General features: G+C 30.1%; 1 protein-coding gene across 1 annotated transcript in view; it reads left to right on the top strand.

Moving 5' to 3' along the window:
* Positions 1 to 1,205: 1,205 nt before the first annotated feature.
* The window catches only part of LOC111634668 (regulatory-associated protein of mTOR-like), an 85,051-nt gene continuing 69,035 nt past the window's right edge, over positions 1,206 to 17,221 (top strand). The window contains exons 1-3 of the mRNA XM_023379502.1: positions 1,206 to 1,473; positions 10,677 to 10,779; positions 10,868 to 11,028. Of these exons, the coding sequence (XP_023235270.1) occupies positions 1,324 to 1,473; positions 10,677 to 10,779; positions 10,868 to 11,028 (414 nt within the window). The 5' untranslated portion in view covers positions 1,206 to 1,323. The remainder of the gene's footprint in view (positions 1,474 to 10,676; positions 10,780 to 10,867; positions 11,029 to 17,221) is intronic.

The raw sequence follows: 17,221 nt of genomic DNA, 5'->3' as shown, positions 1-17,221 counted from the left end.
ATTCATTCAGGTGAAGTCGCTTTTAAAAATCTCTGAAGTTGATTCTTTAGCATAAGCAGTAAAACCCGTTATCTTTTTGAATTCAACGTATCTTTTCAAATATTTCAAATGGCCAATATTTAATTTTAAATGAAGTTGAATATGTTCTAAGTACTGTATTAGGCCACTAGGATATGCTTTTAAAAAATTATTTTCTCCTTGTGGACACTAAGAGGATCTCTTTTAGCAAGCCTATTACGAGTTCGGTCAGGCCCACAATGGGGTGTGAGGGACGGGGTTCGACTGGATATGTCGGGCCACGAAAAATTTCTAGGGATATTTTTGATTCGTCTGGATTCGAACTCAAGCCACCAGAGCAGTAGCTTGCCACCTTGACTGCTTGGCCATTCGCCAGTCAACTAGAATGTGCTTGGAATTTTAATGGAAATATATTTCGAAAGGGTTGCTTTTAAATATAAACTAGCAGGAATTCGTCAAAATCGACTGTTTTATTTAGTTACAATACAATCTACTGTTCTGAGGATTGTGATTCGAATTCGGGCGAGTCGAAAAACACCAGAAATTTTTCGGAAGGTGATCTGTCCGGATACGTCGGGTCTTTCATCACCCGGCTGTCCCATTGTGAGCCTGGCCTAACCCACAATCAGCTTGCTAAAAAGTCCCTTTTATAGCCCATAGGCGAAGAGAATTAAAAAAATATATGTCTAGTATATAATACGATATGATAATACGCATCATATACATAATATAATACAGAAATATGTTACTTTAAAATTTTAAATGTATCTTAACGATAATCGATATTGATCTTAAAAGATATCCTGATTTTTCTCTCAAGTCTATGTTGAACGAAATTTACGAATCAAACATCCAAAATTGTTTTAACACGTATAGTTTAAAATATGTTTTAGAAAATTTACAAGCCTATATATTATTTTTCACCATTTTGTCAAAAATACACGATGTTAATTATTTAATATTTAATAATCTTATTTCATTATGTAAACATTTTTAATTAACATTGTTCGTAATCAGTACAGTATGATCTTTGGAATCTAAATTATAATTTCATTGATATAAACTTTAAAATTTCTAATTCGAAATTTATTATTATTTTATGTCAGAAATATTTATTTAATAAAATATTTATTACGTAAGGGAATTTGAACGTTTAAAATAGTCATGTGATTATCAACCATGCTTCGTTCTCGAGATACATGTGTCGGAGAATAAATATATATGGCCGTCTTCGATGAGTGATATTAGTGAAGAAATCGGTGGAATTCGTACGATTTCTATGCCTATTTTATGTAATAATAAATAATGTCGTATATGTTACAAGAATATGAAATTGAAGATGATATTTCTGACTTGCCTGATTGGCAATTGCCCGTTGCATTCTCTCACAAAAGACATACAGAAAAAATTATTGGTGGTCATCCAGTTACACAAACATGGAGGATGAAAGAAAGAGTAAGTTTTAAACATCTCAAAGAAAATTTTTGAAATTAATCATTAAAATATTTCAATTGAAGTCCAAATCCTTTCAGTCACGTAAATCTTATTTCAATATTCAATGTCTTTTATTACATTGAGAAATGGAAATATAAAAACGATCAATTTATTTTTACTATGTTAATTTTATGAATTTAATTCATTTATTGTTAAATTTCAACTGTAAACAATTACTTTATATATGAAGAACTATCACCACTGTATTTGTTTATTTTTGTTTTATCAATTTTTAAAAAAATTGTATATATTTCTATAAGCTAATCAAAATTCAGAATATGGAAATAGTCTGTTAGCTGATCCAAATATGTNATTTATAAATTAGTTAGATGACAACTGAATAATAACACTTTTAAAATATATATATAATTTAAAGTATAGATACAAATAAACTTTGGTAATGGTTATCTTCTCTATCATCAGTTTGCAAACAGTGTGTTTTCTACCAAATTGACTGCAGAATCAAGTTTCTGTAAAAACTATTTTTACGTAGAAATTGTTCTAGCAAATATAAAACTGTTTTGCAGAGATAAGATTTAGTTGTAATGTTTAGACACTTGAACTATGCTCAAATTTGTTTCTATTATTCGCTTTGGCATTTTGCTCTCATTGCTTATATCCAATCAAAAATTGTGTTTTAAAAATTTGTGCTGACATATGCATTTAATATAACTAACCATTGGCACTATATAAAAAAATTTGCTGAATAAGAAAATGTTAAAGTTTATGAATTATGTTTTGTATTCTTCTTTACTTTTATAGAAGTATACAAAGCTTCTGAGAAGCTTTTAGTAATTTATAAAAGAGAGAAATTTGAATGCAGTTTATAAAGAATTTGAATTATTTATTACATATCTAATCAAACCATTGGATAATTGAAAGGTATGTTATGGTATTCTATTATTGCAATAGGTTATGAATGTTAATATAGTTAACAAACTCAACAAAATATTACACTTTAAGTGATCTTTTATTGATGATCAATTAAATATATTAAAGCCAATTTCAAGTTTAAGTTCAAGGCAGTGTGCCAAAACTTTAGTATATACCAATTATATTTATTAAATAAATAATTAATTATAATTATATTAGCTTACATAAAGAAGCAGCTATTAATTAAAATATCAAAACTTTAATAATTAAACTTAAAGTTATAACAGACAACTTTAGCTGAATTTATGAGTTAACCTTTCCAATATACCGTTACATTTAAACATTCAGGTTGAGGCCATGGCATAGCTTAAAAAAATATTTAAATGATAAATGTGCTTATGATATAATTATATATTGGAACTCTTGCATCTGACTAAATCAGCTGTACCTATTTTTTGTTGTTAGTACTAGTTAATTATTATTGACTTTTTTCTGTTTCAGTTATTTTAGCTTGTTCTGTTTATTTTTTGTGTAATGTCTGAGCTTCTTCCTGTCACTTTTCTGTGACACATTTTAGTGATGCTCTGGGTAGAAAAGCATATACCTGGACAAAATTTTGGCATGTTGAAAGGATTAGTTTCTGGATTTGTGTTTTATAGAAGGCTTATTATGGCAATAGAGACCAAAACCATTCCATAAACAAGTCACCACATAGGCACATTGACTAATCTGCAACCTTTCATTGTTTGATCTGTTGTCTACCAATGCATCGTAGTGAGAAGAATGATGACACTCACATCTAGATCAGTCTTTAATCAAAGTTGCACTTCATAATTAATGTAGTGATAAGCTTGACAGTGTCTGTCATCCTGGAAGGCATTTCTGGATTTGGTTAATGAACAGAAACTAAATTATCAATTAGCTATTTTTTTAAAATGCTTTTGAGGAACCTTTGAACATGACTAAGAGTCAGCCAGAATGCCAAGCTATATCTATAGAGCTGAGCCCAAGAAAGACAGCAAGTTGTTCAGCACAGGCTGGTGTTGAGAAGTTGACACACAGGTGCTAGACCAGGGGTCGCCAAACTTTTTTAACTGTCGACCCCCAACCACTTTCCAAAACCTCACATTGACCCCCACCGTAAAGTTTTATTATAAGTGTAAGTGTATGAGCAAAATAAAATACGTTGTGATCTCTGATATCTGTATAAGAAAAAAAAACAAGGTTGTAACCCATTGCCACATCGACCCCCTAATCGACCCCCTAGCCGCATCGACCCCCCAATGATGTTGCATCGACCCCTGGGGGTCGATATAGACCACTTTGGCGACCCCTGTGCTAGACAGTGAGATTAAAACATCTGATAAAAGGTATTACTGAAATCTATTCAATTTCTTGTTGGCCACAGTAGTACTGAGTTCTGCCACCTTCATCTTGATTTGTTATTGAATCATAAACTGATACTGTCAAATGAGAAAAATTATAAATTCTGTAGATTACCCAATGTAATTGCCAGTTTTAATGAAGAACAATCCAACTTACTTGTTAGTGATGCTGATCTGAGAAGTTTCTTAATAAGAACTCTAGCACTATACCAGTAGTGTTTTACAATGTCCTGAGCCAATAGATGAACCAGTATGTCATCACTGCTTCATTCCTGTCTGAAGTGTTTTGCTGACTGGTAGCAGTGTTACAAAAAAGATTCTTATCAATTTTGATGATATTTAAATGAATTGTTGAGATAATTAATATGCATCTATGTCCTTAATTTAATCAAAATTATTCTTTTAATCACTATATCAGTGTATTTCTATTAATAGGACTTATCATACTGGTGTACAAGATTGCAGACTCACAGTTACACAGATTAAAATTGTTTTATTTTCAATTACCTGTAATTGGTAATTGGTAACAGGTAATTGAAAATAAAACAATTTTAATCTGTGTAACTGTGAGTCTGCAATCTTGTACAGATGATAAGTCCTATGATAAGTCCTATTAATAGAAATACACTGATATAGTGATTAAAAGAATAATTTTGAATTGTTGAGATGAACAACAATGACCCATCTGCTTCAAAGTCAAGCCAGTCATGTACAACAGTATTGTGAAAATAATTCACCAAGATATCCTTAATTCTTTGCTACATCATTATGACTAATTCACAATTCCCTTGTTATTCAGAAATGCTGGAGACTAGCAACTTGTCAATTCCAGAAGAATCTTTCAATGAATACAAAACTCTTCAGTGGTAACCATAAAGCATCAGCTAAGTGAGATTTCAGGTATTGATGACCCATTGATTATCATTGACTTTGCTGCTCAGAGCCACTGAATTCATACTTCAGCTGTCAGAAAACTAATATGGGTACCCTTTAATGGTAGGGAGCTGAAATCTTGCAATTGTCATTATTGCTTTTGTTTGTTGTTGTTCATCTCCATTATAGTTAGGGAACTGTTGAAGTCCCAGCACTTATTGATATGGACTGCAGTCTCTGTTATATCCAGCAAACTGAGATGTAAACTATGTAATATTTTTACTAAAGCTTTACTGACCATCTCCAGTGTAAATGTGATGAAGTGTTCAGTCAATTTATCACCCGAGTAAGAGCCATCTCTCTCTCTCTCTCACCATTCCCATTGAGTTTCTCATTCTATCTCACTGCAGTCACAACTTAATCCTCAGCTAAAATTTCTGGAGAAGACCAACACTTTTATCAATTACTGAAATCAGATTGTTTGCTTGGAAGCTGTCAACTCATCATCTTCATTGCTAACCATCTCTGTATTGACTGTTTCCACAGATATCAGTCTCCTAGCACTTTCTATTACAGATGATCTTATTATTCACAATTCTCAATATGCAATGGTCAGCAGAAATTCAAAATTGATGTTAGTGAAGAACCTGATTTTGATGAATAGTTTACTTCAACTTAAAATTTGTCAGACTCTTCAATTTCTACTGACCAGAACCTATCTCAGAAAGTAGGAACTTGAAGGCAAGGCTGTTATTGTAACATCTGTCACCATTGCTTTAATGATAGATGCATTGCTGATTTCTTAGCTTTAAGTATAAGAGTTTATTCACTTCAGATGTCTTCCAAGGAATGGCCAATGTTGGTATAAAACACCATCTATACTAAGTCTGTTGCATAATCCAAAACTCTAGACATAAAAGTCATTCAATTCATCCAAAAGCAGAATATTGTTGTCTTGTTTATCCACTTCAACCTGCCAGTAATTGAAATATAGATTCATTAATGAATAGAACGTGGCCTTTTGTAGGCAGTCCAGAGCTTTTTCAATTCCTGGGTGCAGATAAACATCATCTATCATAATGGCATTTGGCTTTTGATAATAAATGCAAAATCATATCTCTCCAAATAACTTTCTGACAAGAATAACAAGAGAGCTCCAGGAAAAACTGGGCCTCATCTTATCCACTTCTTTGATGATCTGTTCAGTTGTCAAGACTTCATACAGTTTGCTTTACTGGAAGATAGTCCTTAATAAACTTTTTAAATATTAGTTTAATATACTATAATAAATATTTGAGCATATATTTGATAATTTTAAATGAAATAAAAATAGCATTCTATAATAAAACAACAATGCTTATTTAGAAGAAAACATTGTACATGTTTAAATTAAATGCAAATTTACAAAATATCAACACTATATTTAATTTAATAAGCATTTTACATGTGATAGGAAAACACAAGTTCAAAAATTATATACTTCATTTTACTCTTTACTATTATTGTTTGATATTTATTATAATGTTGCTGAATAAATGAATAAAATAATAATTTTGTATACAGAAGGTACTTATTAAAAAGTTCATTAGTCAGGTTTTTAATTAATCCAGAAATACATTGTAAATTTAGAAAACTAAAAAATGTATTTTTCAAATTCTGATGTGAACAGTCACATTTCTTCTGACTGACAAGGACTAAACAGATGAGAATATCATCCAATATATTTTAATATCACTCTTAATGTAAATGCATTTTGGGCTTTAGCCCCAAATATTGTTTTGTTTATTAGTTAATGTAATTGTTTATTAATTTTATTGTATCATTGTGGCTTGTACTGAAGAGGGGCTAAATTTCAAAATGCATTTACATTAAGAGTGGTATTAAAATACAGTATATTGGATGATATTCTTGTCTGCTTAGTCCTTGTCAGTCAGAAGAAACATGGATGTTCACATTGGAATTTGAAAAATATGTTTTTTAGTTTTGTAAATTTAAGATGTATTTCTGAATTAATTAATATTATAACCCAACCCATAATAGTGAGATTTAAATCAGGTTTTTGTTTACATTGAAAATATCTTATAAAAATTGTTTTCAGAAAAGTAATTTCACACAATTATTTTAATTAAAAATGGATTTATTTTAAATATTGATTTTAAAACTGTTTAATATATTTATTATTATGTGGCTATGATGATATCAATACAATATTTATGGTTACAATAAAACTATTTTTTCTTTTGTAATTATTTTACATTTATTTCCATTATTTTTATATTTATTTAATTGCTAAAGAAAAATTTCAAAGAATTTCCATTAAATCTATTTGGCAAATGAATGTATCACAGAATATTTATAGATTGACAACTACAGTAACAATTGTAAAGCTCACATTCTCACTCTCAAGTATTATTTATCATCATTTACAAAGAAACGACTCTACTAAAACCCAATACAATATAACACCAAAGCCAACCATTGTCATATGCTATTGGGCTAAATAATGGCTATAATATTAATAAATTACCAAACAATTTGATACTAGAGGGAGGCATTAGGTGCCATCTCTTAATAAATTTAATAATTGTAATTTTAATTAAAGAATTTAGATTTACTAGAATAAAAAAATCAGCTTGGCGTGGGACTTGAACTCACAACTCCTGCTTACCATGCTTACTATGCTTAAACAGTTGCTTTTAATTAAAATTATAATTATTAAATTTATTAAGAGATGATGCCTAATATCTCCCTCTAGTATCAAATTATTAGGTAATTTATTAATATTATAGCTGTCATTTACAAAGAGATGATTTTACAGTTTCTAACAAATTTTAAAAATATATGAACTTTATAAGAAAAGACAGCAACTGTAATTCAAATAAAATAAGTCAAATGTGTAATTAATACTACTTTATATCAGTATCAAATATAAATTTAAAAACAAAACAAAGGAAGTAAAAGATTTGATGTCAGCTGCTATATAAAGAACTGACTTGTGAAACTAGTCCTTGGCACTTTGACTTTGATGCACTGAGCAAACTGCATATGGATGCTTCTGCCTATGCACTAACTTTCTTTGTGTCACATTTCTGAATTTTAGTTTTGGTTTGAATATTAAAAGTATATTTGGGTGAATAAAACTAAGTTTTAGTTGTAGTAAACTTACACTATGCTACTATGGATTCAGCACTATTCTCATTCAGATCCAAGCTGAATGTCCTGTTGTCATCTACATAAGCTGAACATTGACTAAAGCAGAAACAATTATTCTGTAATGGAAGAGTGCCTCACCATTATCTAGGCCATTAAAAAGTTCTGGCTTTATCTGTATGGACAGCATTATTCATTCTGACAATTTGCTTGCCAATTTATGGGATCCATCTAACTGGCTTGCATGTGGGTCCTGCTTTCCCAAGAGTATGACATATGCATCATACACAAGTCTGGCTGAAAGCCTTTGGGCACTGATTCTCTTCAGACCTGGCAACTAAGAACAATATTATCATGATTCCTATAAATTTGAGAAATTGCTATATACATTAATTACAAATTTGAATGATTTGTTATTGGTGTAGACAGTGAAGTTTAAATGTTCAAAGAGTGTTTGGTTGTTTTACTAGTTTTAATTCAGTGAAAATTTCTGAAGATGGAAGCTAAAAATACTTTCAAAAATCTTTAACAAGTTCACTGATTGGTGTGACTAGTTGATGTGATTTGTATCATTTGTGACATGACTCAGAATTATGTCAACTGGCAGCAAACATGGTAAAAGAAAAACATTTTGATTTCCTAAAAGGAACAATAATTGTTAGGAAGGAATCAACAAAAAAGTACATTTTAACTATTTAGTGATGAATCAAAGTAACAAGTATCTTTTATTTGATAAGTTTAGTAAAACAAACAAAACAAACAAAAATAAGCCATAATCAAAAACAATAATCAAAGGTAATATCAACACAATTTCCACATCAAAAACCAGCTTATTTCAAGTTTATAGAAAATTGCAGATTTGATATTTTTGACTTATTGAAATTAATTTATATATGAAGAATTTCTAATCTTAATTGAAATTTCTTGCAAAAAGTAATTTTCTTTTTAATAATTTCTTTAGTAAATCTAGATCAATAATCTAAAAATTATTTTTATCACTTTTCATTTTCATTGTTCTAATGTTTAGACAGAGGATAGTCAAAGTTGAAATGTAAGAATAATAGTAAAATTTACATGAATGTATACAAAATTTATTGTTTTGTGAACATACAGTATCTAGAAGTCTGGTGTATGTTCCCATTTATCTGTGACATTTAGTTGTTCTAAATTAGATTTCAAAAATTTTAATTCAGCATACAGTATATTACTTTTCTTTGATAAGTGTTGTATTCTGATTTATAATTGTTCAATTTTTGAATTATTCTGAAATCTTTCATTCACTTTTCAAATTCATTCATTCCTTTGAAGAACTTTTTATACTGAACCACAGGCTAGTGGTACCCCAATTGTTCAGAGAGAGACATTCAGGTTCCTAGACCTCTAATTTTTTTATTTTATTTATTTATTTTTTTTAAGTTTCCTTCCTTTGTGAATGATGATTGTCTTAAGCTTGGTAAGTCGCTATCTTCAACTTTTGGATTTCTTGACCCTTATCGGTTTGAATCAGCTCAGTTTATTTAATGCAGTCAACAGAATCTGAATCAAGTAGTCATGTCATTATTAATGATTGTAAGACTAAACTTTTTGTTTTGTTTTTTTTGTATGGTCACAGCATTGGATTCTCACTTGTTTGAATATCCTTTATCATTAATTGATCCAATCGCTAGTCTAGAGAATAATACTGAGAAAAGTACTCAAGAAAGGCAACGTTTACCACCAACATTGAATCTGGAAATTGGTCTCCAGTCTATTGCTGAAGCGTTGGCTGCAATAAGACAGGAGATATACCAGAATCATGTTGAGTTAAGAAGTGAAATACTGGCTGAATTTGATTGTCTTATGTCTATGACTCTGAATACATCCAGCAGTGCCATGACTCATGCAACCAAATTTTGGTGGTGAAAGGTCAAGAGGGTGGGGAGATAAAGGGGGTAACATGTTTCTGGAGAGGGGTAGGATTTAAGATTTTATTCATTATTAACATTTACACTTTTTATAAAAATTCAACCCTACTCTTAAAATAAAGCTTTTGCCATTATAATTATAAATATAGAAAATTTTTTACAACCAAATCTCATAACAGATGGTGCCACAAACAATTTTATTAAGTTACTAGCTGCAAGGACCCGCTTCGCTGGGTTTTTATTTGTTTGTACATTTGTATGTAATATAGTTTTATATATATATATAAATAAAAGACTGTTTTTCTAAGTAATCTAGAATCTAGCTGCAAGGACCCACTTTGCTAAGTTTTTATTTGTGGGCAAAAAGTAACGATAGTGAAGATTAAGATAATTACATTATAGCCAATCTTACCCGTTTTCACAGAATGCAAGAATTAGGTCCCCCGTTTCCATACTAATTAGACATCTGGTCCCGATTCTATTTCTGAACGTCTCCTGTTCACATCAAGTCAAACGAACTCTTTTCAACGTTTCTGGAATGTTTACAATCGTTCTATAATTGAACCAATATTCGAATTTTATGTTCAAATTTGTTCGAACAAATTCAAACAATATTTGAATTAAATTCGAACAAAACATTCGAAATAGGAAGCCACTTTCAACCACTTTCAGCCCCATATCTCTCGCACCCTTGTAGCTGTCAAGACGCAACCCCCCTGGTGCACGAATGGAGACTTGGGGCTACTACCACATACAAACACCATTCACATGAGATGTGTAGTTTTGGCGAAAAAGTGAGATATAGGGACATACATGTCCATTTATATAGATATTGTAATTAAAATTATAAAAGTTTATTTTTTAAGATCTCATAGCTAAGAAAGTTATGCAACTCATTGCTGGATTTTTTTAATAGTGTGACATCCACTATTTGTTTTCATATATTAACACTATATCATATTTAATTAAACTTTTGCAGATGAGAACAGTCAGTGTAGCTTTAGTACTTTGTTTAAATGTTGGTGTCGACCCTCCAGATATCATTAAAACACAACCTTGTGCAAGACTTGAATGCTGGATTGGTGAGAATTTAACATGTTTAGCATATTTCTATATAAAATAAATTCAGATACTGTTAGTTAATATTTTACAATTTTTATATTTATATAGACCCTCTTGGTATTGCACCCCAAAAAGCACTAGAAGCAATTGGTAATAATTTACAGAAACAGTATGAACGTTGGCAACCTAGAGCACGATATAAACAAAGTTTGGATCCGACCGTTGATGAAGTGAAGAAATTATGCACTTCTTTGCGTAAGAATGCCAAAGTATGTATAATATATGTGTATATATATATAGGAATACTTTTATGTTATTAATTATAATAAAATTGGTACAAATTAAAACTAAATTTTTTTAAATTCTAGCAATTTTTGAATCATAACATTTGTTATATAATTAAATTTTAAATATTTTGATATAATATTGCATCAGTGAATATTTAATCTTAACCACTCAGCAGTGAAGGATGGATATATCTGTCCAGGGCAATTGTGTGACAGTGGTAAAGGACAGATATATCAGTTAAATTCTTTTGGGTGTATTGCCAAAAACTACTGTGAAAAAAAAATGTGTTTAAAAAATGAATTATGTAACAATAAGAAAAGTCTTTTCTTTACTAGACATAACTGTTTACAAAATCTTTTTCTGAAACTGTAATGAGAAAAAATGCATGAAAAAATACTTTAAAAATTTTCCATGTTTATTCTCCACTACTTTGGGATAGCACCATACCTGACTATTCCACTGTTGAAAGGTTAAGTTACATAATATAAATCATATGATCTAGAGTTTTATGACTTTCTATATTTGTATTGTAATGCAAATAAAGCAAAACTGGAAAGAAAACTAGTGAATAAAACAAACAACTAGAAGATTCCAGCAGAATTCAATTTAGTAAAATTAACATTTTCAACTTTATTTTTAAGGTCATCTTCAGGTACAGCTTTAGAATTGATGAATAGAACATTATTCAAAAAATAGAACATTTAGGATGTTAGAATGTTTGAATGAATGCATGGCACCACCAGCTGATAATGGAATGTTGTGATATACAGTACATTAGGTTGAACATATATTTTGATCAGGGTTTAAATATTTTTGACATTAATTTTCCAAAATCAGAAACTTGTTCATTTTAAATGTAAAGAAAAAGATAGGTCCATGTCTTTATTATATATGTATATATACATATATCTCATTGATCAAATAATAAAACAGTTTATGACCCAGGAATTTTCTGAAGGATTGGATTAATGGGATAAGGCAACATTTGGGCAATCAATAGGGAATGCCTCCTGAAAAAGCTTTCTATGAGAAATTGGCTCCTATTTAGGTATTACATGAAGAAAACCTGTGGGCTGGCTGCATGCAGTTTTCTATGCAGCCCACAATTGCAATAAGTGATCAATGGTTTTATACACTCAGCCACTAGTATGCACATTTTTTTCCAAGTGTAGTCTGTCTTGGATATGCTGGGCCCCATCCTTCATCACTTAGCAGCCCTCATTGTGAAATTTACTGAACCTATGATGGGCTTGAAAACAAAGGCTCTTAGCACCCACAGGGTAGAAACAATAAAAAAAAGATCATGGTGGCCTACAGCCAAAAGTGTGATCAGTTATTTTAAAATTAGAAGTTACAAAATGCACATTGTATCAAGTGAAATGTCAGTTTGCATGTGCTGTTTCTTGGTAGTCTGTATCCAAATAAGGGCCAATGATTTTAAAATTTGAAGTAATAGATGGATTTACTATGAGTTGGATTCTGTATGAGACAACCTGGATTAAAATAAGATTTTTTTTAAAAATTTAATACTACAGACAGTGCTTGTATTTTGTCTGTTAGTTTAGTTTTCTTAAGTAATATATAATGTATATAAATATAGGCCTCCAATCATATTGCCCTCTGGAAAATTTCTTTTTCCAGTGGCCAGTCCACTACTGTCAGCTAACATTATTAATAATAGAATTAAAATCTTCATCTTTTTGTGGTTTTCCTCAGTTTTGCAAAATTCCCATTTCTGTTAGATTGGAATAATTAAGGTATAAGAACAACAAAGCAAGAGTTTATTGCACAGTTTATGTACAATCTAGTTGTTAACAGCTGTAAGTAATAATTCAAACAGAACCAAGGAAGTAATAATTTCTGGATGGAAAGTTAGGAAGCACAATAATTTTACATTCAGAATGCTGTTTCCTTGATTAGTCTTTTATTAGAAACTCTAATTACTTACTTGTCATAACAAGTCATATTTCAATTAAGATGGCTGAAATATGACTTTCTTTGTCTTTTAGCCTCAAAACTAAGCCTAAATAGAGCTTTTTAACTTCTCCAAAATTGATGATCTGCTTTGAACTCTGTAAATCTAGCTTTGTTGATAGAGTATACCCTATAAATGTTCCTAATTCTTGGGATTGAATTATTCTACACAACATGGATTTGAATACTAATATAAGTCCACTACTATCCAGGATTTGTTTGTAAAGTACTAAGTTATTTTTACGTCTTTTACAACGATTATCGACACAAACTGTGTGCCGGAAATAGCCATTACCTAACGGGTACTTTAACGCAAATTTGCGTTAATGTGCCAGGCCTAGACTTTAAGCATGCACCAAAAGAAATAATCACAAAATTAGTCAAAAACAATCCAATATTTAATAATAATTGTAGTAATAACTGTACAAAATTTAACAACAATTTATTCAAAGAAAATTGACAATAAGAATCAACCCAACAAAACTCAAATCAATCTATTTGCTAATTTAAATCTATTCCCCTTTGGAATTTGACAAAATTTTCAAAGACTTAACTTATGTACAACAAGTCTTATGAACTAAGGTCCTAACCATCATCTCAATATACTAGGAACCTTTTTCCTCAACTCTCAAGACTTTCTCCAATCTTTGATCCACAAATTGAATAACTTCAAAATGCCTTGGAACAACTTTATTGCTATCGGACACCTCTCTCGTTCGCTGCTACAAAGCTCACCACACTCGTTGCTAACAGAAGCTCACCTCGCTTATCTTCACTTGAGGTACGGGCTTTATACTATGAGGTGACGTCACAATTCTGATTGAGACCACTTCCCTCATTTACATACTTCTCTGTAACATTGAACTTTTCCTTTTTGCCTGGCAGCCTATTTCCCGACAGTACTCACTAACCTTTTACATTATTCTTTCTGACAATATTGCAGGATGTTTTACTCGTTAAGGTTTAGCAAGTTCCTGAGTTGTGTGGTCTCCCCCCTCTTCTTGGTGCAGACTTACTTTTTTTCTGCTCAGGAATGCAAGTGTGCACGAGTTTTTTTTTCTGTGATGCTTCTTCTCATTGGTGAGTTGGTTTTTCTTTCTTCTGTTTTAAATTTCTAAGGTGAGTGGTGAGGAAACCTTCATCCTAACAAAACATAAGCCTCAAACAAAAATAGAATAAAAAGCAAAATAAAAGTAACTAAAAATAATGCTCGGACTTGATTCCTTGCATGTTATCTAGGCTTGCTTTGTGACTCATTACAAAATAAACCTAAATAACAAATTCTTTATAATTTCTGTACCATCTTAGGATTTCTCAAACATTCTAAATGGACTCTGATTCAAAAGTTCTCTTCATTGAACTTGTTTGAGACCAAAATCTGAAATTCAAATTATTGGTATGTGTAATTCATTTGTTATAGAAAAATTGCATTTTTTAATTTCAAAATATCATTCAATTCTGTAAGTTTATTGATTCAGAATCCCGAATGATTTATTGTTGAATGTTAAAAATAAATAAATAAATTTGTTAATGTTAAAAATAAATTTGTAAAAATATGTTTTTAGTAAAATCTTTATAATAGTATTTCTTATTATTTTGAAATGAACTTAATAATTTTAAATAAATAAATGAATGAAATATGCTATATAAATGGCATAGATTAAAATAAATTTGTTTATTTTGAAGATGACACAGATTATTAATTTTATATATATAATTTTTTTGAATAAATCTTATTGATTAATTCATTCATAAAACACTGCTAAATTCAAATAACCCAAAATATTTAATATTAAACATATTGTAAATCATAACATTTGAATAAGTTTAAAATTACTTTTAAATAGATGAGAATATTAATTTTAAAATTTATTTAGTCATTGTAAATATTAAAAAACAGATTATTATTCATTTATTTGCAGTTTATTCCAAAATAAATACATAATTTTTTGTAAATTGTAATAATTTTCATAAAATATTTTTGTAAATTGTAATATTAATCTTTTTACTCTCTGTTATGACATCTTTCTAGCTCGAGGCTAAAAACATAAATTAGCTGAATAGCTAATTCTAACATGCTGTTTGCTTTAGAATTAAAGTAATGATTAAAATCATAATTTCATATAACAGTTCTTTGATTATCGATTTATGAATTATAAATGAATTGTATTTCATAAATTTAAAAATATTAAAAATTACATTCATAATTCAAATTTTTTAATATATTAATTGGAGTGAAAGATTTTTGAAAAAAAATATATATCATATCACATTTGGTAAGCATGTAGAGGATGTCCTCAGGACTCTTGCTCAGCCGAGGATTTAAGAACATTTTATATGACAACTTACTCAATATCAATGATAATCTACCATTGTATTGTTTTATATAAGGCTTTGCAGATAAAACTTTGTTTTATTACTGCTCAAAACACTGAAGACCTTCTGTAATGTTATGTTATGTATGAGATTTTGTACATAAGATCTTTTGTACACTTCTGATTGAGCTAAGACATATAAAAACTGTTAAATTACATAAATGTTCTGCATTATTTCTTGTAAAAATCAATCCATCTACAGAAAACTTTCTATCTATGACTAGAAACAAGATTAAAAAAATCACAAAAATTAACTAGTTGGCATTTTATAGACAATAAATTGTTGTGGAATGACTAAACATATTTTGTGAAACAGAAAGTACATAAAACCATCATTGCACTGGTCTCAGTTGCCCATAATAATTGAGGACTTTCACCAAGAGTTACCAGAATTATTTGTACTGCAATAGTGATTGTATATGGTGCTGCCATCTGGGGTAACTCAATTAGGAAAATTCATTATAAGTTTAGTGGCTTTTCATATTTATAAATCTTACCATATTGCACCAACTAATGCATTTCTAGCCATACTGCCTATTAACTTGGTTTTAACAATTAAGCATAGTCAATGGCATAATATAAACCATTGTCTGCAAAAATGTTGATTTCAATGATCACATTTCCAAAAAAAAATACTTTTTGGAAAAACAACTGTTGGACTTTACTGTTACTACAGCCTCATTAAACACCTTCATCAAGTGCATTAAACACTTTTGGTCTTGACACAAAAGGAATCTTAAAACTAATAGACCACCCAGCCCTTGAATCCAATATCCAGATCCAAGATTTACAAGGTTTACAAGAACTGTTTCCAAATTTTTACTGATAGTTTGAAAACAGGCATAAAATAGATACAACTTGTGTTATTTACAAAAATAATATACAGTGAGTGATCAGTTAATGAACATAATCCGTTCCAAGATTTTGTTCGCTATCCGAATTGTTCGTTAACTGATTATCGATTTACCATAGGTTTTAATGGAAATTTAATTAATTCGTTCTGGAGACCCCCAAAAATAAAAAATATAAACTTTCTTACTACATTTATTTATATGTAATAATAAAAATACGTACGTACACAGTCTTGCGTTTTTATTAGTCATGTTTTTTCTGTTTGTGGATGTTAAAGAATCTGTCTAATGTTGATTGCTTTTCTCTCTTCTTCAGAATTTTTTGTAAGTAATTAATAGCATTGCAATTGTAGAAATCCCCAAGTCACAACCTGGTTTGGATGCCATTCTAAGACCGTTCTTCTGACATCCTCCCACTTCTTCAAAAGATGTTTAATAACAGATATCGGCATTAATCCTCTTTTTCAGAAGAAAACATATTTCACCGAGTTTCTTAGTCTTCATTCAAGAGTTCTTGGCATTCTTCTGTCATCAGATCAGTTTCAGGTTCCATTATGAGCTCTTTAATGTTCTTTATTTCTCAGATGTAATTTTTGTTACTCCTTAAGCTGCTTGAGTCTTCTTGATTATGGAATTTCTTTCTTAGATAAGATTGAACTGTGGCCTACTGTAGACCTGTTTAAGTCATACTGCCCAGCAACATCAGACATCTTCTGCCCACTCTCTACCTTTGCTATTATACTCTCACCTTTCGAAAATAAAAACTGATGTAACACTTAATGAGTGCCCGTCTGACAGTCTCATGAATACTATAAAAAAAATTGTTTCTGTCAGAAAAATAAAAGGCTGGAATTACAAGGGAGAGTTTCAAAGTTCGGAAGAATACTATCTGATCAGTATATACTGGGTTGAGCGTCAATGTCGACGTCTCCTGCACTCTGAAAAGTTTTGAATTGTTACCTGAAGACAAGGGA

This window comes from Centruroides sculpturatus, unplaced genomic scaffold (assembly GCF_000671375.1).
Source record: "Centruroides sculpturatus isolate CEXI.00-Female unplaced genomic scaffold, Cexi_2.0 scaffold921, whole genome shotgun sequence".
Lineage (NCBI taxonomy): Eukaryota > Metazoa > Arthropoda > Arachnida > Scorpiones > Buthidae > Centruroides > Centruroides sculpturatus.
The sequence above is the reverse complement of the archived record's forward strand: the minus strand, read 5'-3'. Positions and strand labels throughout refer to the sequence as shown.